Source organism: Stenella coeruleoalba (assembly GCF_951394435.1).
Source record: "Stenella coeruleoalba genome assembly, chromosome: 5".
NCBI classification, from domain to species: Eukaryota; Metazoa; Chordata; class Mammalia; order Artiodactyla; family Delphinidae; genus Stenella; species Stenella coeruleoalba.
The window spans coordinates 5,493,995-5,519,540 of record NC_137150.1 but is presented as its reverse complement, the minus strand read 5'-3'; the positions used below and the strand labels follow the sequence as shown (position 1 = coordinate 5,519,540).

The window sequence follows — 25,546 nt, the reverse complement described above, 5'->3', positions numbered from 1 at the left end:
TCAAGAAGAATGCTATTTTAATGCAACATTTTGTAAACATTAAAGTCCATGCAACATAAAGAAATCCAAGGTGAACAAAATATCAACATCTGAAATAGGACAGGATCTGACACTACATGGTCCAACCCTGCCTCATTCACCCGGTTCCGATAAAAATTTGTTTATGAAAACAGGCGGCCAGCCCGTGGGCCGCAGTGTGCCATTTTGGACTCTTTCGTACTGCATTTATTATTTGTTCTAACGACTGAGCTTTTTCTCCCCCACTTAAATTCTGCTTGTGACTCGGGTGCCTCACCCTAGACCCGGCCCTGCAAAGGAGGCCCGCGTGGCTGCAGAGGATGAAGTGGGAGGAGGTGAGGCCAGGAGGGCAGCTGGAGGCCACATTTCAGAGGCTGTGCAGTCAGTCTAAGGATTCTGCCTTTCGATCTAAATGAAATGCACCACCCCTGAAGAGTGTTTAACAGAAAAGCCACCTGATCTCAACTTGACTTTTAAAAATGATGAGTAAAAGGAGTAGAAGCAGGGAGAATGATTAAGGGGGTGTTTATAATATTCCAGATGCGAGTTGATGGTGAGTAAGACCAGAGTGGTAGCAGGAAGGTGGTGAAAAGTGATTGGTTTCTGGATATATTTTGTTTGTTTGTTTGTTTTAGTTGAAGTGTAGTTGATTTACAATGTTGTGTTAGTGTGTGAAACTTCAGGTATACAGCAAAGTGATTCAATTACACACACATATACATGTATACACACACACACACACACACACACACACACACACACACACACATATATATAGGTCTCAAGATACTAAGTAGATTTCCCTGTGCTCTACAGGAGGTCCTTGTTGGTTATCTATTTTATATATAGTAGTGTGTATCTGTTAATCCCAAACTCCTAATTTATCCCTCCCCCCTTTCCATTTTAGTAACCAGAAATTTGTTTTCTATGTTTGTGGGTCTATTTCTGTTTTGTACATAAGTTCACTTGTGTCATTTTTTTTTAAATTTCACATATAACCAATATCATATGTTATTTGTCTTTGTCTGACTTACTTCACTTAGTGTGATCATCTCTAGGTACATCTGTGTTGCTGAAAATGGCATGATTTCCTTCTTTTTTATGGCTGGATATATTCTGGAGGTAGACCTAACATGTTGTGTGTAGTATTGGACATAGAGCGTGAGACAGGAAGAAAGGATGATCCCAATATTTTCATCAGATGAACCAGAAAGACGGAATTGCCATTATCAGAGAAATGCTGTCTGGGGAGCAGGTTTGGGCAAGTGAACCATGGCCTTTAGTTTCTTTTATTTTTAATTAATGAATTAATTATTTTTGGCTGCATTGGGTCTTCATTGCTGCACGCGGGCTTTCTCTAGTTGTGGTGAGCAGGGACTACTCTTCGTTGTGGTATGTGGGCTTCTCATTGCGGTGGCTTCTTTTGTTGCGGAGCACGGGCTCTAGGTGTGCGGGCTCAGTAGTTGTGGCTCATGGGCTCAGTAGTGGTGGTTTGTGGGCTCTAGAGCACATGCTCAGTAGTTGGGTGACTCGCAGGCTTCAGTAGTTGTGGCTCACGGGCTCTAGAGCACAAGCTCAGTAGTTGTGGTGTGCAGGCTTCAGTAGTTGTGGCATGTCGGCTCAGTAGTTGTGGCTCGTGGGCTCTAGAGCGCAGACTCAGTAGTTGTGGCGCATGGGCTTAGTTGCTCCGCGGCATGTGGGATCTTCCTGAACCAGGGCTCGAACCCCCGTCCCCTGCATCGGCAGGCAGATTCTTAGCCTCTGCGCCACCAGGGAAGCCCCTGGCCTTTAGTTTTGAACATTTTAGGTTGTGGTATCTATTTGCTCATCAAGTGACCACACTGAGTGGTCACTTGATACGGGACTTGATACGGGAGTATGAAGTGGAGGAAGAGATTTCAGCTGGAGATATAAATATGGACATCACCTTAAAATCTATATAGACAACTTACTCTCCTCCTTCACCTCCAGATACTGAAGCCATTATTCTGTAAACTAGAATTGAGAAATCTTCTGTAGAGGATACATGTCTTCATGAGGTAGGACTACGTTAACTTTCATTCTTTTGAGCTTTTCCAGTGGCCTAGGAATTTGTTTAAAAACAGAAGAAACTGGATTCTCTACATGAAAGACCTATGGTCAAATATGTTTCCATGGAGTTTTAATTCTTAGCGTTTTCTCAATTTAAAGACTGGCAACATGTTTCAAGTTAGAGGTCGAAATGTTAGTAACAGGATCCCACCAAAATGTGTCACTTCCCAAAACCTGCATCACATTTTCTACCAACAGGTAAAGTCCTAACAGGAGTACAATGTAAGTAAACATATCCACAGGAGAAAAACTGGAGAGAGAGAGAGAGAGAGAGAGAGAGAGAGAGGTGGGGGGGGGGGGGCAGAGGGAGGGGGGGGGAGAGAGAGAGAGAGAGAGAAACTCTTCCCTGAATTATTTATTTAAAATAAAGATCAGTCATTTCAAATCAGTCTGCAATAAATGGTAATACATTTTCTAGACAATCTGAGTGTTTTATGAGTATACAAACTTGGCCACTTATGTTGGGCTGATTTGCAAAGTTAGGCATTAGGTCATATCCTGCGGCTACTGTTTAAAAGTATAAAAATCATATGGCTGGCTAAGATGACAAGTTTCTTGTGGCAAACTATTTGACTAGACTCTCTGGGCCAAGAAGAGATGAACTATAGTATTTTGACTCTTCATGAAAATATCCAGTCTGCTGACTGCCAATAAGGAGAAGCAAGAGTGGGTGCAGCAAAATATTATGTTAATTGTTAAACCTGCATAATGACAAAGCACCCCTTGACAAAACTGATTGGCTCCCATCCTGGGAAGATTTGAGACCACAGATATAGCAGAGAACCAGTTTGAGCTTCCGGCTCAGATTTTCAAAACCAAATCCCATTCAGTGTTGTGTGGTTTCTATGTTTCTACGTGGGTTGCTGTCTCATTAATTGATGCCATTTGCCCTTGTTTTGTTTCATAGATTAAAGTAAGAACCACTAATGTCTAAATGCCGGCATCAAATGAAAACAGCAGTGTCTCTTTGTTGTCTTACGTCACTCAGAAATAGAAATTTATACTATCTCGTAATAACCTATAATGGAATATAGAATGTAAAAAAGAAATATATATATGCGTAACTGAATCACTTTGCTGTACACCTGAAACTAACACAACATTGTAAATCAACTATATTTCAATAAAAATTTAAAAGAAAAACAGAAAAAAGATTCCCAACAAAAAAATAAAATAATACATTAAAAAATAGAAATATATCATTATCCTAGGAAGTCCAGCCATAGAAGAAATTTGAGTTTTTGCTAATTCAACCTTTTGATAAAGAGGCATGATTTCTAATTAAATCCATATTATTCTGTACTTCCATATTCTTTTGAGTTTTCTTTATAATTGTGTACTCTAAAAGTTAAATATTTTTTATGCTTTTCTAAATTATTGTTCTGGATTTTATAAAGTAATAAAAATACAACAAAATACAAGAAATAGAAAGAGTGTCTTTGTGGAATACACAAAGGATATATTAAATGTTTATTTAATCAGATATTTATTTTCAATAATTTATGAAATCAATAAATATTTTACCATGGAAACATTCCTCTAGTACTACTCTGAAAATGCTACTGTTTTAAGAAATATGAGTTGGATTAGAGAAATAAAAATTCCTTTTACTGCATATAACAAATATTACAATAGAGAACAGACTTGCGGTTGCCAAGGGGGAGAGGGGTTGAGGAGGGATGGACTGGGAATTAGGACTAGCAGATGCAAGTGATTACATACAGAATGGATAAACAACAAAGTCCTACTGTACAGCACAGGGAACTATATTCCATATCCTGAGATAAACCATAATGGAAAAGATTATTAAAACACACATATATATATATTATATATATATATATATACATGAATAACTAAAGCACTTTGCTGTAAGCACAAATTAACAGAACATTGTAAATCAACTATACGTTACTAAAAGAATATATATTACAGACACAGCTAAGAGTAATGGTGACTGAGCAACTGACTTAAAAACATTTACTGCTCAATGCTTTTTAAACCATGAAGATAGCTAGTTCGTGTTACTTAAAATAAACTGAAAATTAAAGATAAATATTCTCTAGCCCAAGCCAAAACAGAAAACAAAAAACTCTAACTTAGGAAACCATTGCAAATCAACGAAATTAGACTTGCAAACATTCTAGTAAAACATGTGCTGAACTATTTTTTTACAGCAGCACTGAATATTCATTGAATTATCATTCATATGATTTTAATTTCTACCATAACTGCATTAAGAATGGGAAAACGTTAATATAAATAAGCAAACAATAGATCATAAACTACTCTTTGGAATGAAGAAGGCAAAAGCACGATACTAAGAACAATATAGTAAAAATTATCAACCAGACTTTGAGCACTGTTTGGGGAGCATCTTTTATCTGATGGAGCAGATTGAGCCAAAGATAGGCATGACAAGTCAATGAGACCCAAATGTAAACGATAAAACCATGGACAAAAGCCTTGAAGGAAAACGCTTTTCCCTTGGAGGGATGATTTGTGCTGACCTCCAGGTGTAATATTATGTGCACTGATGAGCTGATCAACAGAACAGAACTTCTAGCCAGCTGTAATCAAGAGTGATTGATGGCTGGGACAAAAAAGTTGATTACCATGACAAGTTTGCTGATGCAGAGAAAATAAGCCTCTGCTTGGGAAATGGATAAGACCTGCTCAGAGACTACCTCCTGAAACCTTATTATATAGGAATCTAAGAGAAGGCTTAAAGTTGCATGAACGGACCTGATATCCCAATAAACCTGATAAGAATAAATTTGCCATGCATCCATCTTCAGATACTTCTCGGTACAGAATTTAAAAGTACATGTAGGCCCAATAAAAAGTAAACCGCATGCTCTCAATGTTATGTGTGTGATTATCTCTCCGCCTCTCAAAGTAGGCCTGTGAATCGCACGTGGACACAGAAAATTAAACTTTCACAGCCCTCCACGGCTCCCTCCGCACAAGGAATGGGTTCCCCAAAGGACTGCAACCTTTACCACTTTCAGATTCAATTTACATCAAAACATAGATTGGGAGGGAGACAATGGATCCCAGAGGCAGTGTTTTGCATTGCAAATGAGGTTTGGCAGGCTTGAAAAAGGTGAATACGGGCCAGGATGCAGGGTGTAAGTACAGTGTTCTAAAATAGTACAGTAGCTAGATTATGCAGAGATCCATAGACTATGAATAAATGTACCCATCTTTTCAAGTTCTGGCTTTAACGTCATACTCTAGTAATGCAACCCAAATGTAGTCTGCAATTCATAGCATGCCTGGTACAATGTCATTCTCCTTAAATCCATGATAAAACCAAATAGCCACTCCTCAACGAGTCATCCTAAGAAACTTAGTGGGAAGAAGGTAAAATGAATGGGTAGGTTCATTTCACCTATAGAGAGATCTGTGGCCATGGGGATACTCAAGAAAGCATATTTCATCACAATTACTCTAGCTAATTAATACAGAGAATAGGACTCAGCAGAAGAGATAACAACAAATAACTGTAAAAGGAAAGAAAGGATATAAAGATCGTAAAACCCAAAACGACTTAAGAACAAAGTCATAGGAATTACCTTTCTCTCCAATTCCTTTGCTCCTCTGCCCCTCTACTGTCTAAATTTCCAGGGCTATGGCGAAAGTGGTGATTTATGAAATGCTGAAATAAATTATAGTGAAATGTGATAAAAAGGGCAAGGGGCCTGATAAACAGTGACTACAATGAATGGAAAGGGATGAACAAATTTGATTTTTGAGACTTTCTATTAGTGGTGATGATTAATGCAGTTGCTACTTTTAGTTTCTATAAGCTCATTAGTGCCTATTGATACTTTGAGAAATGTATATGGTTGCAGAAAGAGATACAAAACAAATGATGACATTTATATGAGATATGTACGTCAAGCGATTTATGGGCAACTGGGCTACATCAAGGTTTTTATTCCATGGCTAATAGACTTCATCAGTCACAAAGTGATGAAGCGGCTGGTGTGCTCCAAAATCTTCAGGGTATAATCATAAAGTTAAAATGGGGGAATTTGGACGATACTGATTTTTTTTGTAAATAACCTGAAATTCAGAGGTTGCTACAAGGCAAGCTTTCCAAATCACAAGAACCAGCTTCTAAGGCTGTGCTCAAATCTAATTCCACTTTTCATTTCCTTTTCAAGTCATGTGAATTTCCATTTCTCAGGTTTTAGGGAAGTAGTTGCTTAGGATACGAATCCTGCTTTGTAGAGGGATCAGGCACTGGCGAAAAGGCAACCTAAAATTTCATTTTTTTCAAAACGTAGAAGTTATTCTAAATGCTCTTAATGAAGCTGCAACTTAGACCATCTTAGAGAATCCCGTTTCTACCTTCGTTTTCTTGTTAAGGTGATTTAAAAAAAAAAAATGTGTCTGGTCTTAAGCACTTCATCCATTTATTTATTCAACATTTATTGAGTGATACCTAAGACTTGTAGAGCTTTCCTAACATTAATAGGTTTCTTGTCTCATCTTTGGGGACACGTGGACGATTTTAGTTGATTTAATTGGAATCATACCCTCCCCATCACATTCTGTCCTTTGATGCTTTGCACATGCTTAACCCTCTTCTCAAATTCTGCATTCAATAGGTGGCATTTGATGAAACAGACTTGGCGGAGATTGTCTACTGCCCCCCTGCCCCGCCCCCTTCAAAACTTACTACAAGAGCGCTGCCTTTGAGGCGTTCTCAATTTTGAAATATGTTTCTAGGTTCTAGCGATCTATACTACTGGCAGTCTAGCAAGGAGTTTAGTACTGGTATCAACCTTAACGTCTCCATTGTGTGTAGAACTTCAGTGACCAGTTGTCCTAGCTGAAAACTGTCAGCTGATACCAATGCAAGTCTCGGAATTAATTTCCCTTAGGAAAGGTCACGTGATACGTTAAGTAAAAACACTAAGTTGGGACTTAGGAGCCTGGTTTTCAGTCCTCTTATCTGTTGCAACAGCTTAGAGACCTTGAAAAAGTCAACTCAATATTCTGGCCTTTGGTTTTTCCAACTGTACAATCTATAAAATGGACAGAATGATTTCTTATACTTCTCTAAGTCCTAACTTACAACAATTCTCTGAGGGGCTCACGGTATTCCACAGAAATACAAGTACCTCTCTGATTATTGGAGGTTATTGTACACATCTACTTGTCATAGCTAAAATCAACTTTCTCTTCCTATACTTTCAAAGTCAAATTTTCCACGTCTAGGAGAATTTGATAGAAAAGTGAGTTTTATTAATTTGTTTTTCCTTGTTTATCAAGAAAAGAAGTCCAGAGAAATATGGACCCTTTTATAATGATTTCTCTTTTTTCTCAGTCCCATACCCTTCATTCCATCCACAGATGAAACTCTGGAATATCAAAGTCAATTCAGAGTCCCGAAATGACCCAATATTGAAGTTTTATTTTTAAAAGCCTGCCAAAGAAACACACTGCTTCAATAGATTCCTGTGCTCTTAACGGCTCATTTTCTCCTGAAATCTCGAACAGCCAGACTCAGTATCTCTTGTTTGGTCTTTCTGTTCAAGTTTTCCTTTCTGAGAATTTCTGACAGAGCCTCGGGCTCTATTCAAGAAGGAGAAGCCAGTGAAACTGAGGGATGAAATGGCCCAAACGCACACTCAGAGGACGTGCTCCAGACCCAGCTCCTCACACAGGGACGACCTGGCAGCCCAACTCAAGCTCATCAGGTCCCAGATATAACTCCTTTGGCAGGGAAGCTGAATAGCCCTGTCCTAGAACTGTTTTTGAAGAAGAAAAAGCACCCAGTGGGAAAGCCATGATGCTCAGGCCAATGCTCTAAATAGCTCTGTGAGTCCTGGAGACATGGAAGGGACACAGTCTTATGAAAGAGCTGTTTCAAAGCTGCCTGAAAATTTAATTTATAACTGGGTTTCTCTGAAGTTCCTTTGGGACTTAGCAGCAGCAGCAATAGACTTAAAGAGGCTGAGAGTTTTTAATAAATCAGCTTTGCCAGGGACAAGTGGTTCCTGCTGTTTTTAAAAGGTAAAAGGTAAAGATTTACCAGGAGTGGGCACCTCAGATCTTAACACAAAGATACACTAAGATGCACAAAGATGCTTTCAACTTATAGATCCCTATAAGTACTTTTTTTTAAAAAAGAGAGATATTTTCAAACTTCTGTATTTCTTAAGAAGTAATTTAACATTTGAAGAATGAAACAATTGTAACTTCATTTTTAGCCCACAAAGTAAAAATGACCTTTCTGTTTCATTCACTATAGAATTTATAATCTAATTGTTTACATGTTGTAGTTTATAATCCTTACAACGTGGCTGTAAGGAATGGCTAGTTATTTTAAATGAGATGATTCTGGAACCTGTAAGTTCAATGAAGAGCCCAAGGACACACAGCCAATTAAGAGAAGACAAATGTAGACGACAGGATGTCAAATTCCTGATCGGTTGTTCTTCCTACCATTGCACTGGGCTTCCCTGATGCTGTTTTCAGGTCTGGGGTTTGATGTGTATCCCCCATGCATAGATCTGTATTAACCTTCCTCCTAGGATATGCAATAAAATGCTAAAATCTGAATGAGATAAAAATAATATCTATGAACTTTCCTGGGCGTGTCTCAGACTGAAGACACGGCCAGAAAGAGGCCAGAAATACTTAGAAAAGCGCAACTGAGATCTTCAAAATATAATTTTTTAATTTGGGATAAAACGTGCAGTTTGAAAACCATAATAGGATAGTAGATGCAACCATCCTTTTTCCTTTAAGAAACTTAAGCACGGGGGCTTCCCTGGTGGCGCTGTGGTTGAGAGTCCGCCTGCCGATGCAGGGGACGCGGGTTCGTGCCCCGGTCCGGGAAGATCCCACATGCCGCGGAGCGGCTGGGCCCGTGAGCCATGGCCGCTGAGCCTGCGAGTCCGGAGCCTGTGCTCCGCAACGGGAGAGGCCACAACAGTGAGAGGTCCGCGTACCGAAAAAAAAAAAAAAAAAAGTGTCTTAAGATATAATGTTAACGAAAGTCTAATTATCTAAGTTTGGTCATTTGGTAGGAAGAAATATTCCTATTAGCATCTTCATCATTATATTGCCACATTTGGTAATGGAAGTTTTGACAGAGATATGAATTAAATTCAGATTTATTGCTTCATTTCACTACATATCTGGTTTCTAAAGTGCAGAACAATAATGATTTCTATTTTATAATACCACTGGAAAATGTAAATATCAATTATATTGGTGATGGTCCCAAGGATTCCCTTTGGAGGGGTCTGAGATCTGTAAGTAATGTTATCTTCTTTCTCTCTTTTTGTTTTTTCATAAATTTACTTATTTTATTTATTTATTTTTGTCTGTGTTGGGTCTTCGTTGCTGCGCGCGCGCTTTCTCTAGTTGCGGCGAGCCGGGGCCACTCTTCCTTGTGGTGCGCTGGCTCCTCATTGCAGTGGCTTCTCTTGTTGCGGAGTGCGGGCTCTAGGCGTGTGGGCTTCAGTAGTTGTGGCACGTGGGCTCAGTAGTTGTGCCTCGCGGGCTATAGAGCACAGGCTCAGTAGCTGTGGCGCATGGGCTTAGTTGCTCCGCGGCATGTGGGATCTTCCCAGAAGAGGGCTCGAACCCGTGTCCCCTGCATTGGCAGGTGGATTCTTAACCACTGCGCCACCAGGGAAGCCCTAATGTTATCTTCTAATGAGGTTGCTTTTCCTCTGGTTCATAACAGTCACCTGAAATAATTAATGCTTGGCCATTCTGAGTGATAAAGGATTTGTTGTTACTGTATTATAGTTCAGTAGTTTGCATTTATCTTTAAATTTTCACCATGTTTATGACTGAACTGTGTGAGTGAACAGGAGTGATGCCGTTTGGGAGGACTTGTCAGTCATTGTGGCGGAGCCTAGCCCGCAGTGAGGGTGACCTCCACAGCAGCTCTGACTGCCCTGGGTTAGTTCATGGGGGAAGGAGCCCTCAGGCTTTCTCTTTGGGGCAGCTGGACTGGGCAGGAAACACACAGGATGCCATCCATGCCATTGTTGTCGCAGCTGCTGGATCTCTGGATGGACTTGCTGCCCTACCTGGACCAGGTGAAGCAGAAACAGCCTGGAAGTGGACTCCGACGCTGTGTGGCTAGCCTCTGGCTAGGTGGCCTGCTATAAGCCTCCTACACTCTCTACACTTCAGTTTCCACTGCGAAATTAGCAAAAGTTTCCTTCCATCATTAACATATCATGAAATGTTCTTTTGGGGATATTAACCAGAGTGATGATCAGATACCACAATTTTATGATCCCTCAGTTTTGGGGCCTGAGATCTTATTTCTCATTCTATAAACAGTCATTGAGTAATTAATCATTTTCTACCTCAATAATTTTACATATGTGCTGGCCTTGCTGTAAGTTGTCTTTCAAAGGCACACTTACTAACTGGTCCAGGCCAGTGGTAATTTATGCTGATCTTAAGATGCTGATAAAATAATTGGACAAATTACAACCTTTCATTCTTTAATTGGAAGCTTTCTGCATAACCTCATGTGTGTTTCATATAAATGTCAAAAAGAATTTTTTTTTCCCCCAAAGAAAAAGCCTGCACCAGGAGAAGGCAATCTGATTTAAAGTGCATACAATATAATGTGCCACTTAGAAAGATATCTGCAGGGCTAAAAATGGAAAAAGTACTGTACAGGAAACGGGTATGGCATACCACCAAACTACAGACTTTATAATACGAAGGGTTAAAAAAATAAATAAAAGCTTAGAGGGAAAGGAAATTGAATTTTCATGATGCAGAGATGAAAAGAACTAGAAGCTATTATTTTCATTGGAAGGGGAAGAAGCTTTGAAATGTAAAAAGGTTCACAAGGCAAAAATACTTTCCTACGTGATAGAGGATTCAACCAAGCATACAAGTGAATTACAGTGTTACGTTTCCAGATTCTAGGTTTAAGAATGGAAATAGCAAGATAAATTCCAGATTTACCTGGAAAGAGCAAACAGACATTTGTATTGGGATTTAAAGCTTTTTGGGAATACAATGCTCGATATCTATATCTATACATCTATATAAATATATATATACGTATATATACACATACATATGTATGTATACATATAAACACATACATATGTATGTATTTTCTTTTTTTATATATGAATGAATGAATGATAAATCCAATTGATCTTGGCATTCAGTACTAAATAGTTCGTGAAATTAGTATATATAGATATGACCAGTCAATAAATAAACAAATCTTATATTTTCAGCACATTAGTTCCCCTTTATTGACATAATAATGCTACGGAGATATTTAAAGTCTCTAAAGGAGTTTCTACTCCTGTATTTCAATTTTGCAATAATTATATTTTGTTTGTAAATCACAGTTAATATGTTGCTATGTCATTTATAAACTCAATAACATTGGGTCTTCCTATTAAAAAAACCCTGCAATTTAAAAAACTTACACTGCATAGTGAATTTATATTCAAGGTTCAAGGAAAGGAAAAGGGCATTGAATTCATGTGTCCAGTTTATACAGACCGAAGATTTGGACTGGGGTAATTATCTGATAAATTCAGGTGGTCATGAAATTCAGTTCAAATGTAAGTCAGACATCCACGTGAGTACCTATGGTAGGCAGGATAATGATGTTTAAGTCCTAATCCCTGGAATCGATGGATATGTTACATTACGTGGCGTGACAAAGGAGATTAAATTAGCAGATGAAAGTAGGTTGCTGAACAGCTAAATTTAAAATAGGAAAGTTATGCTGGATTATCCAGGTGGGTCCATGGTGATCACAAAGGTCCTTCAATGTGGAAGAGGGAGGCAAAAGAGAGAGAGAGTAATTCCACATGCAAAGAACTCAACTGGCCTCGTTGCCTTGAGGATGGGAGGGGGTCGCAAGCCAAGAGGGCAGCTTCTAGAAGCTAGAAAAGAAAGACAAGGGGAGTTCCCTGGTGGTCCAGTGGTTAAGACTCCACACTGCCAATGCAGGGGGCCTGGGTTTGATCCCTAGTCAGGGAACTAAGATCTCGCATGCCGCAACTAAAGATCCCGCGTGCCGCAACTAAGACACAGCACAGCCAAATAAATAAAAAATAAAAAATATTAAAAAATAAAAAAGAAAGGCAAGGAACTGAAGTCTCCCCCAGAGCCCCTGAAGGAACATCACCCTGCTAACACCTTGCTTTCAGCCATGTAAGACCCATTTCTGACTTCTCACCTCCAGAACTATAAACTAATAGAGCTGTGTTGTCTTAAACCACCAAATTTGTGGTAATCTGTTACAGCAACAATAAAAGGTTAACACAGTAACCATCTAATGAGTGGTCAAGTCTGCAATTGTTTAATTATGACCGAGAATGATTCTTGCCCATTCTCCAAATACCTTGGCCATTTTCCTTTTAAAGAAACCTGAGAACAAAGTTATAAGAATGAGAAGCAATTTCCCTAATAAATACATATTGATTCCTATATCACTTTGAAAATTCATTAGCAAATGAATACAAATACATTTTTAATCTCTTACTAAGAAATAAAATAAGATTACATTTTAGAAAAGAAATATGCAAATCTTTATTTTACATTATGTTCTTTATGTTAATAATCATATATGGAAACAGTGTGTGTTTCCTAAAGCATACCTGACAGTATTTCTAAAGTTTTAAATATGACTTTGATATCCATCTACAGGATTAGTAGAATCACCTGCCAAAAAAAAAGACCAATTGTGTCTTGAAGTGGTGAGTTACCCGTCACTGGGGATAATCAACGCAAAGACCTAGTCTAGATAGAGCAAATGGTTTTCTTACATTTAGTGGGAGAGTGGGTTCAACGAGCTTGAAGTCTCTTTCTGGCTTCCAGTTTACAAGAAGTTTTCTTAATATAGAGAAAAACATTAGCAGTGAAATTGTTGGCAGAAGGGTTGATATTTGAAACAGCCCCTATTAGACGTAAGGAGCGGGAAACAGGGCTCCTCAGAGACTTTTGCAACATTATCTGATCAATACCAAAGTGAAATATCAATATGATTTAAGAAGAAAAGGAATAAAGAAGGACACACTTAACAATGATGGAACTATATGATTGTTTGCTGAGTATTTAAAAATGATCAAAATTGCAACTGTTGAGTTCAGAACTCTTATTTGCAAGTCAGGAAAACTGTTTTGTTTTTTTTTTTACACCAGCTGGAAGAGGTTATTATATAACATTCATCACTTGAAATATTTTTTAATAAATTAAACTATAGTAATTTTCTTAAAATTCAAATCGAATCAAGGTGCTCAGTATTCAAAAACAAACAACAAAACAAAACAAAAAGACAACACTTCAAATAAAATGCTGTATGTTTAGTGTGTTTTTTTTACAGCAGCAAATGCCATTCAAGTGCTATGCAGGCAATCTATTCCTCTTTTTAAGCCAACAGAAGGAATGCTATAAAATTACCTGATGATTATACTAGTAGGTATGAGTTCATAAGACAGTAGCAATCCTTATACAAATGAAAGGCTCTCATGGAAGGAAAAAGCCACTTTATTTATGCCACATCTATTTCCTGTGCCTGATTATCTCATATGAAACCCTTATCATCAGATCAGCTAAGGGACACACTTGCCTAGGGTGATTAAATACTGGAAGGCCTAACATTCTCCAGAATCCAGAGCTGTTTGGTTATCTCCATACAGCATATCCGTTTAGGGCAATAACATGACACCCTGGAAAGGCCACTTTGATAGATGGGGTCCTCTGTTTACCAAGAGTGTCAACAAGATGTTCAATTTTTATTCCTTCCAAACCAACGTCTCTTTTCTTTTCTGTATCTCAGGACCGACTACATTCCAAAGTAGGATGGGGACAGGCGGCAGTTTTCTTCATATTGACCACAAGCAAAATTAGCTTCTGTGATGAACCCAGAGTCCACACTGTCCCTTAGAAAAGGTATAAAAGATGAGGATCCCTCTCTGTGAATAACTTGCAAAGTGTCAGGTCTACACTGTCTTGCTCCTGTCATGTTCTCCACTTAACTTTTACTCATTAGGGGCTGGGGGCCTTTGAGGTCTTCAGAACCCCCTGTTAAAATGCTTATACTTCTAGGTCAGTGACTGGACGTCTGTAACACAAACACAATTAAAGACACCAGAGATCTGCAATTAGGGACCGTCAGGGCAGGCGAAGAGAATATACAAAGCCAAAACCTTGGCTTTGAAATATAATCTGGGACCTACCTTATTTCAGAGGTGTGATTTACTGAAAGCCTAGTTAGTCCTAAATTGTTACCATTCCCCAAAGGCAAAGTGTGTTACCTAAATTTAGCATTCCCAAGAGACTAAAAAATACCATTAAAGTGCAAGTATACCAGTTTGTTTAGGTGTGATTTTTTTCTATAGAAAACAACCAAACATAATATAATAAAGTCCAAACTTAAAACACATAAGGAGTTAAAATGTTACCTTTGCATTTTGACATGCTCAGTTATTGGAGAAAAATGTTTAAGAAATCTCTTCTGCAAGATTAGAACAGCAGAATACATTTTTTTCCAGTGAATACTAAGTGATAAACTTACATCAGAATTAAATCTCAGCTGGCAAATGTTGCATGATATGATTTGCTTTCTTCGATGAGGGAGAGGGACCCCGAAAGTATGATTTATTACAGCTTTCTGAATCGGGTCCATCTGTAATGAGAAAAAAAATACAACAAATAGAAATAAAGCTTGTCCGTTCCATTGGAATGTTGCCTATTTCATTAAAGAACCAATCTGTACAGCTTCAATCTACGGCTTACATTATAAAGAACATTTTTATTCTAAGAAATGGCATTTCTACTTTCTTGAAAAATAGACAACGAGCCCGCAGCGCAGTACGATAAGGAAATGATAAATGTACCCATTGGAGTCTGCATGCTAAACCGTTCTTCTCATTTAGGATCAACAATTGCCTCAGTTTGATAATCCTCAAATATAATTAAAGGTTTATCCAAACTCAAGTTTATTGTGAATGCCAGAAACCTTACACAGAAGTTAGTCTATGCCATTGCCCCCAACGGACTTCAAAATAGACTTAGTCAGATGAGCAGCTATGAAAATAACTTAAGCCCCATTATGGATAATTAACCTTATGCTATGTTTGGTATCTTTCTGCCTTAAGAGTGTGGTATAGATTTCCCCTGCTATCTGAAAGTAGAAGCCACTACCTTAGGGCACATCTTGCTAACGGCTGCACAATGTAAACCTAGATAAAGCACAGATGCACACAGACACAGTTCAAAGCCATGGCGGCTGGATGCTGAGTGTAGTTGCCTGGGGAGGGGATGGAGCTTAGAGATGCCAGCCTTGCTGGTCAGGGTTCATGCTGCCTCTGTAAGAGCTGCTGCAAAACAAGGGCCGAACATCACTTTCGCTGTTTGCCTTTTTGTGTAAAAATGAAAAACCTCTTTGGATTTCCTTTGGTTAGCAGAAACAGGTACTAATACAGATCTTTGGTCAAAGCGAGGTGACAGAAAGAGAATTTTGGAAAAGCAAGGGTTACCTGTACACAAATCCTGCTTTCTAAGTATTCAGACATGGAGCTATGGATTCTTTCAACAATCATTTACTGATCACCTAATACATACTGCTATCCTATGGACTTACTGCTTGAGGTTCAGAGAGTTTGGGCCAGATGTCAGTTACTTCTCTTCATCCCATTCCCAGGACAGGACAAGGGACACCCAAAACATAATGTCAGCAACCTAGCTCTGATAAAATTTCATGTCTCCTCACCAAGCTTTGTCCCAGGGTCCACATCAGTGATTCCCAACTGTTAGAGTCAGATACAAATTTTGATCTGCCTCTTAATACTTGTGCTACCTCTTTGCTCATCTGCATCTATCTCTTAAGGTTGTGATGAAGTTTACACATAATGATTCTTGAAATTACTGAGCACAGTACAGTGCCGGGCACATTAAGAAGTCAATAAGTGGTGCTGGGAAAACTGGACAGCTACATGTAAAAGAATGAAATTAGAACACTCCCTAACACCATACACAAAAATAAACTCAAAATGGATTAAAGACCTAAATGTAAGTCCAGACACTATAAAACTCTTAGAGGAAAACATAGGCAGAACACTCTATGACATAAATCACAGCAAGATCCTTTTAGACCCACCTCCTAGAGTAATGGAAATAAAAACAAAAATAAACAAGTGGGACCTAATTAAACTTAAAAGCTTTTGCACAGCAAAGGAAACCATAAACAAGGATAAAAGACAACCCTAAGAATGGGAGAAAATATTTTCAAACGAAGCAACTGATAAAAGATTAATCTCCAAAATATACAAACAGCTCATGCGGCTCAATATCAAAAAACCAAACAACCCAATCCAAAAATGGGCAGAAGACCTAAATAGACATTCCTCCAAAGATATACAGATGGCCAACAAACACATGAAAAGATGCTCAACATCACTAATTATTGGAGAAATGCCAATCAAAACTACAGTGAGGTATCACTTCACACCAGTCAGCATGGCCATCATCAAAAAATCTACGAACACTAAATGCTGGAGAGGGTGTGGAGAACAGGGAACCCGCATACACTGTTGATGTGAATGTAAATTGATACAGCCACTATGGAGAACAGTATGCAGGTTCCTTAGAAAACCAAAAATAGAACTACCATATGACCCAGCAATCCCACTACTGGGCATATACCCAGAGTAAACGATAATTCAGAAAGACACATGCAGCCCAATGTTCACTGCAGCACTATTTACAATAGCTAGAACATGGAAGCAACCTAAATGTCCATCAACAGAGGAATGGATAAAGATGTGGTGTATATATACAATGGAATACTACTCAGTCATGAAAAGTAACAAAATCGGGTCATTTGTTGAGACGTGGATGGACCTAGAGATGGTCATACAGAGTGAAGTTAAGTCAGAAAGAGAAAAACAAATATCATATATTAACACATATATGTGGACTCTCAAATGGTATAGATGATCTTATTTGCAAAGCAGAAGTAGAGACACAGAGGTAGAGAACAAATGTATGGATACCAAGGGGGAAGGGGGGATGGTAGGAATTGGGAGATTGGGATTGACATATATACACTATTGATGCTATGTATAAAATAGACAGCTAATGAGAACAGACTGTATCACACAAGAACTCTACTCAATGCTTTGTGGTGACCTAAAGGGGAAGGAAATCCAAAAAAGAGGGGATATATGTATACATATAGCTGATTCACTTTGCCTTAGAGTAGAAGCTAACACAACATTGTAAAGCAACTATACTCCAATAAAAATTCATTTAAAAAAAGAGTCAAGGGGCTTCCCTAGTGGCACAGTGGCTAAGAATCTGCCTGCCAATGCAGGGACACAGGTTTGAGCCCAGGTCCGGGAGGATCCCACATGCCGTGGAGCAACTGGGCCCGTGCGCCACAACTACTGAGCCTGCGCTCTGGAGCCCATGAGCCACAACTACTGAGCCGGCGCGCCTAGAGCCCGTGCTCTGCAACAAGAGAAGCCAGCGCAATGAGAAGCCTGCGCACCGCAAGGAAGAGTAGCCCGCGCTCGCCGCAACTAGAGAAAGCCCGCGCGCAGCAACGAAGACCCAATGCAGCCCCAAAATTAATTAATTAATTAAACCTAATAAATAAATAAATAAATAAAAATAAAAATGAGTCAATAAATGTTGTCTATTACATTTTCCCTTTTGCACATCCCACGTGATGATCAAGGTTAACAGGTGCCTCACACTCCTGTGGTCTTTGTTGGCACACCTTCCATTTCTCACATGGCCAAAAAACATTTCAAAATCATCCCAATGGTGTACATACAGCCATCGTTTTTGTTGAATGCTTGTAGACTTTGGAACTCTTAACTCTCATCAGATACAAACTTCTTATGAGAGTCTTCCCAATGGGTTGAGCTAGCTCAGAAAAGATTTGACATACACACAAAAGCTAAGAACGTGTCTGTGAAACGATGCTCTAATATTCAGCTTCTGGGATACATAATAGTTCAGTAATTAGCCTAAACCAGTCATTGATACATTCCACCTCCTTTTGTGTATTTCAAATCATCAGAACCAGCTAACTCATAAGCCCTCTTCACTGGTTAGGAGCAAGGTTCTGTCTACATTCACGACTCCTAAAAGGTTGTCTAGACACCTTAGTGCACTGTTCTAAGTAATAACAGCAACAACATCAACAAGAGAATTAATAGCACTCAGCATTTATTAAGTGCCTCCATGTGGTAAGTACTGGGATGGGTGGTTTATATATTAAACAGTTATGATCAGGAAGAACTCATGGGTTCTCATTTTTATCTTCCATCATCACTTTAAATTTTTTCTCATGTTAATCCCAGATTCTGGATGAAGCTCAACAGCCCCATGATTTTTCTGGTCATTCCAGGAATTAACACATTCTAGGATCCCCTCCCTCCCCCTCCAATTCTACCATATTTTCTTTTTAACCAGTTTTATTTAAGTGTAATGGATGCACAATAAAATTCACCAATCTTAAGTGTACAATTTGATGAGATTTGACAAATAGATACAGCCTTAATAATTATCATATAGAATATTTCCATTACCCAGAAAGTTCCATCCTGCCCTCTGTGGTCCATTCCTACCTCCACCCAGCCTCTGCAAGCACTGGTCTGCTTTCTGTCACGATATTTTTCCATCTTCTCAAAGTTCATATACATGGAATTGTACAGTATGTGCTCTTTTGTGTCTGGCGTCTTTCATTCAGTATGATGCTTTTAAGATTCATCCATGTTGCTGCATCTATCAGTAGCTAATTCCTTTTTATTGCCGAGTAGTATTCCTTCATACGGATATACCCCAATGTGTTTATCCATTTGTTAGTTGATGGATATTTGAATTGTTTCCAGTAAATTCTATAACTTTTTCAAATCTTAATACATAATCTAAGCACATTCCTAAATTCAGTTCAGCATCTTAATCCAAGCGTTAAAAATTAACATAAAATTACAGTTTCTTTATCTTAGCTTGAACCTGCTCTAGAGGAATAGTGTGAAAGGTCAAAGGGCATGATACAGAATTCTTCTCTATATACACTGCCAAGTCCCCCACCCCAGGTAAGTCAAACTTCCATCAACCTCACCTCACCCCTATTTCCTCAGAACCAAAATGGACAATGCATAGAACTTGAGAAACCCCTTGACCACACAGATGAGTGAATCTGGGAGGCTTTGAGAGCCCACTTTCTGCTGCCCAGGATCACTCTTATACGACTCTAAAAATGCCATCACAATGCTTCTGTGACAGCACAGAGAACACCGGGGCATAACTTCGCTTTCAGCCAACAGCCAGAGAAAAATTAAAAGCTGAAAGAGGTACTGATGTAGAGGTAGCTGTCTCATCATGTTCTGTTGTATCTGTTCTGTCTGCACAAACGGGGTCCATTTCTATTAGGGATCAGGTGAATTATGCCTATATTCCATTTAGGAACACTGAAGCCCCCTTATAATGACACTTTGAAATAAAAATGAATTACAGATTTATACTAAGGGCTCTCTGAAAATACACACTGTTGAGTTTTTATCATATTTTGCAAGTAACATATTATTTTGTCTTTCATTAACACTGGACACTTGCAGTGACCACATTCGATCCGGAAAAGAGTAGGAGGTATTTTGGAAGTAGACACTTCATACAAATGTGTCATATTCTCTAGATTTAATTCTTTTTTTTTGAATTGAATGTTGTTCTGATCACTGTTGCTATAAAATCAAATTTCCAAATGCTAGGTAATGTATTCTAATTCAGAGACCATTTTATTTCCCAGTATACTTTTAAAAAAGCACAACCGAATTATATTTTAATGATGGCTTCCACAAACATAGTTATACCACCAAAAGTAATTATATTTTATTATTTTAGAAACCTAGTACAACAGAATGACAAAAGTTTAATGCCTTTATTAATGAAAGTAAGTCATAATCACCTCTGTAATATATATATCTCTAAATATATGTAAAACCACTTACAACAAGGAATTATAAAAGGGCAAAATCTAAATAATAACCAGTTCTGTTGTTAAATAGTTAATTAAATGATACCACATAGTATATAACTAAAAGTAGCATCTACTGTCACTCAGGGGAAACACACACAGCCACTTGGATCATTTTGTCCAAACACACCATTATTTACCATTATAATCAAACATTTTGTTCAAAAACAAAGTCATGTATGTTGGTTTTCTCCCCGTGAACCAACAGGTCTGATCTGTTAAAATAATCACACCTTATTGTGTGTATGCATATCATCATTAGGAATTTGTCTACAGAACCAGTCTGAAGAAATGCCAATGTGTGTAGGAAAGAGAAAAGGGATTCTTGGATCAAATAAGTTGTAGGAAATCTAGGTACCACAGCCTGGACATTCACAGTGCACATCAAATATTAAATGCGCTGAGATGTCTCACAATAAAAATATCTGCTTTAAATAATTTCTAAAATAATATAACCAAAGCTTTTGCTGTTTTCTTTGTTTTTAAATTTAGCATCTTTGTTCAATGCATAGTTTAAAAAATAGTCATCTGGTAAAGTAAAATCGTTATACGAATACGTATAAGATGTAATGCCTTCGTACAAAACGAAAGTCACTAAACTAAACATGCAATACACAGAAATCAGAGCCAGACATTTCACTGAATCCATGCAGCCCTGAATTAAAAACGAAAAGAAATGATAAAAGCTACATGGCATTTTAAGACATTTATTTAATCTCTAAAGTGGGAAATTTTGAAAGCTAAAATTTTCTAAATACATTATCCACCCCTCCCCAAACCAACAAACAAAAGTGAAGAATGATACACTAGCTATTGATAAGCTTACCCAAACCACAGAGTAAAATTCAATTTCAAACTCAGTCTATGGCCTTATTTAAAGCCAAATGAATAAGTTTTCCTTCATTTCAAGTTTAAGGGTCTTTGCATTTCTCTCCCAGGCCTAGCTTTTCCCTCATCTCCCCTCAGGGATTTCTGTTAAATTGATTTGTAAATGAGTAACCAGTGCCACAGTTCTTCCCAGGGAAGTCAGCCACAGTTCTTTCCCTATATTCCCTTTCTTAGGATGCTGCTGTGTTTTCAGAGAGGACGAGGCTTAACCCTGAGTTTACATTTCCTGCTCCAAGAGACCTCTCCTCTTTCTGTTCCCATTAGTACTGTGGCTTTCAAATCAAAGAATAAGAACTTAAATGCCAGGAAGTTAGAAGTCCAGAAATATAAAGGTTGTCTCTTCGGGCTGGTATTTAGATCTAGGGAACAATGTCCAGTAACAATAATGCTAAAGGTTACCTTAAGGGCATTTACTGTGTTTGCAAGTATTATTTCTATCCTAACAACTTTCTGAGGAGGTCTCACTCCCCCTTTGGCTATCGCAGAAGCAGTAAGTGGCAGAGACAACTAATACCCACAGCTTCCCACTCGGCACCCACCCCTACCTCCATCCAGTACCACGATAAAGCTCTGTGATATCCACTGTCGTGGATGTCTGTGACCATGAAATAACAAGTGACACTGAGTAATTTATTCCATCTACTATGAACTAGTAAAACTGGTGTTTATATGACATAACCACACCTTAGAAAACACGAATTTAAAAATTCCAATAATTGCACTCCAACAAATTTGTCCGTTTGAAAAAAATTGCAACTTTTGTCCTTTTAAAAAAAAACTTTTAAAAATGGGCATATAACTTACATACCAAAAAAGTGCATACATCTGAAGTGTATTAGTTGATTTTTTAAAACATGTGCATACTCCCATGGTATCACCATCCCCACTAAGATACAGAACATTTTCAGCATTTCTCTTCTACGAGATTCGGGTTGGAAGGGAGTTTAACAAGAATACCAATCACTCAAGACCAAGACGCAGCTCTGAGTGGAGCTCGGGGGATGTGGAACAGAAGGTACACGTGAAGTTTCATGGTTTCTTGGATTTTGTCGAGTAGCAAAGGACATGCATGAGTGCTTTCAACAAAGGAATTCATTCAACTAGACGTAGGTTTTTCCCATCAATCTCATTAATCAGGTCAAGCCCAAATTTGCTAATTTGATACATTTAAGTAGGAAATACAACATGACTAAGTCACATAAGTACATTAAGGGCACAGCCGGTTTTTCAAGGCACCAAGCTTTCCTTTACCTTCAAGTCTTTTGCACATTCCTCCTCCTCTGCCTTGAAAACTCTTTCCCCATGCTTTCTGGTTCATCTTTCCCTGGCCAATGCCTACCTACTTTTCAGGACTCCAATCAGAACTCATCTCTTCTTCTAGAATTCTTAGCTGACCTCCTTCAAATGGGTTAGGTCCTCCAACTCACCCTGCAGGACACTCCATCGCACCATCTGAAGATCTCTCATCTCTTTTGTTTCACCCAAAAGAGGGAAGAGTCAAGGCAGGGCTGAATCCTTTTGTTGTTTGTACCCAGGAATCAGCAGAGTGTCTCCCACTTGGGCCAGGGCTCAACACATGACTGTTGAGTTGCTAAATAAATTGAATATTATTAAAGCCCAATAACAAAACTTAACATCAGTCTTGGAATGGTGTTAACAACAGCAGTGAGAAAACCTGGATTCACAAGGGAACCTTAGGCATGAGGGGTGAAGAGAGGTTATTAGAAGCAAAAGCATGTGGATAAATGACTCCATGATACAATCGGAATATAGAAGCTCAGAGTAGAATCTACAACTGGAAGCCACCAAGCAGAATTTACGTGTATTCATCTATGAATTCATTTATAGACATAGTATCATCTAAGTAATGAGGCAATGGTTGATTGGTTCTCTTTATACTTTAGTGCCAATATCAGACCATTTTTCCACCAGGTCTCTTCCTAGACAAAGGCTAACAGACATACTGTTCTGATCAGTTCAAGAGAAGCTGATTTTGCTCAGGAAGCCAATGCTTGAACTTAAATGAGCAAAGCCATTCAGATGCTCTCCAAGTACCCAGGCCATGTCTAAATGGAGGAGACATTTCACTGTCAGTAGCTTTCTGCCATGGCTATTTTCCCTAATGTTCTATGAGAAGGCTAATAAAGTGAAACACAGTTCAAAGTAAAGAATAGATGATCTTAGGGGGATCTTAAGACATTATTTTTCTTAGAATCGTTTATGTGCTCCAGCAAATTGCATTTAACCAATGTGTTGTGGTGCTGTCATGGAATGCCCACAGATAGCTGCACTCAAGGTATTTTTTTCTTTTTTTGTCATTAAAAAAATTTTTTTATTGAAATATTTTTGATTTACAATGTTGTGTTACTTTCAGGTGTACAGCAAAGTGATTCAGTTATACATATATATACCTATTCTTTTTCATTATAGGTCACTACAAAATATTGAATGTAATTACCTGTGCTATATGGTAGGTCCTTGTTGTTTATCTATTTTATATATAGTAGTGTGTTTCTCCTAGTTTATCCCTCCACCCCCACTTCCCCTTTGGTAACCGTAAATTTGTTTTCTATGTCCGTGGGTCTATTTCTGTTTTGTAAATAAGTTCATTTGTATCATTTATTTTAAATTCATTAATGTACAGTTTTCCTCTGTACCTAATGCTGAGCGTGGACCTACCTAGAAAAGCTAACCATGACAGGAAACCAGATATATATGCATACACATATACATATACATATACGCCCCATATATATATATATATATATATATACACACACACATATATGCATACACATATACATATACATATATGCCATATATATATATATATATACACACACACACATATATATATTCTTTTTCAGATTCTTTTCCCTTATAGATTATTGCAAGATATTGAGTATAGTTCCTTGATTTTTAAGTGGATATGTGGAATCGTTACCGACACAATGTCTCAGTCATGGAAGTTTAATCCTGGCTCACCTTTAGACATCATCTATTTGTGGTATTTTCAGTGAGTAGGCACTATGTTTCACCCATCTTCTCACCTCCTGTGGTTCTCATTCCTTTTCCTGGAACCCAGTGGGTACTCAATATATATTGAAATTTTACTGAAATATCTCACTTTATCAATGAGAAAAGCTACACCAGGAGAGGGGAAAAGGTCAGAGGGAAAAAAGGAAGGAAAGAAGGTGATTTCATTCTATGTATGGGCTCCCTTTTTCTGCAATGAGATTTTTTTCTCTGGCCAAAAGAATATTAAGTTTCTTTAAGAGGGATGACTGTTGCCTGATCACACTAACACCACTCTGTAGAGAAGATACCAGTGCTTAATTTGGACACTTTAGAAACCTTGTTATCAGCATTACAGGTATGAAATTTGACTCAAATGCTTTGATCAGAATCCCGTTTCTGGTGGACTTAAATGGCAAAACCTCTTTGGAAGACAATGACTGCCTATGGGGCCTGCCTGAGCCAGGAGACAGGTTACCCAATGGTTGGTCAGCCTTGGTCTCCGAATAATGTCTAGGTGATTAAATCCAACAACTTCAGAGCTGGGATTCCATTTACAGAAAATGCCCCAGAAAGCATGGCGTTGTAGACTGAGCTGGAGGATAAATTCCAGAAATCCATTCTATTACCAGCTGTACCAGAAGTCCACAAACACATCTGGTTCCTCAGCAGGTCACCGACATGTGAGCCAGGTGTTGAAACCTGCTGTATTCTGAGGTGAAAAGAAAGGTGAGGACAAAATACTTTTGTACATAAATCACTGATGGCTGAACTGAAAGGATTTTCTCTTAATCTAAAATTATGTCCTTTCTATTTTTCTGTGTTCAATTCCTTTCTTTTTCAAAATCATGGTGCTACTAGATAGATGGATAGATGGATGGAAGGATGGATGGATGAAAAGATGGTTGGATGGATGGATAGATGGATGGCTGGCTGGATGGACAGATGGTTGGACGGATGGACAGATGGATGGCTGGCTGGATGGACAGATGGTTGGATGGATTACGCTCTGGCTTGAGATCATAACAAGGTGAAAGGACTATGTTGACTGGACTTTTAATACCCCCTTTTTAAGATGCGAACCATGTATAAGTTTCCTAGGGCTACTAACCAACTTGGTGGCTTAAAGCAACAGAAATTTATTATCTCATAGTCTTGGAGGCTAGAAGTTCGAAATCAAGATGTTTGCAAACCATACTTACTTCCTCTGAAATCTGTAAGGAGAATTCTTCCTGCCTATCCCTAGCTTCTGGTATTTTTGCCAGCAATCTTTAGCAACCCTTAGCTCATAGACACATCTTTCTAATCCTCCATCTTCACGTCGCAAGCTTCCTGTGTGTGTCTATCTCTGTGTCCAAATTTCCACTTCTTATAAGGATACCAGTCATATGGGATTAGGGACCATTCTACTGAACTCATTTTAAGTTGATTATCTCTGTAAAGCGACCATTTCCAAGTAAGGTCACATTCTGATGTATTGGGGGTTAGGACTAGAACATACCTTTTTTGGGG

At 38.4% G+C, this 25,546-nt stretch overlaps 1 protein-coding gene across 4 annotated transcripts in view; it reads right to left on the bottom strand.

Annotated features, from left to right (window-relative positions):
- ZNF385D (zinc finger protein 385D) overlaps nucleotides 1-25,546 on the bottom strand; it is a 338,618-nt gene that overhangs the window by 123,152 nt on the left and 189,920 nt on the right. For 3 of the 4 annotated variants that reach the window (XM_079922475.1, XM_079922476.1, XM_079922478.1), the window contains exon 3: nucleotides 14,660-14,770. The exons of the other annotated variant lie outside the window; for it this stretch is intronic. In XM_079922475.1, the coding sequence (XP_079778601.1) occupies nucleotides 14,660-14,770 (111 nt within the window). The remainder of the gene's footprint in view (nucleotides 1-14,659; nucleotides 14,771-25,546) is intronic. 4 annotated transcript variants of the gene reach the window in all.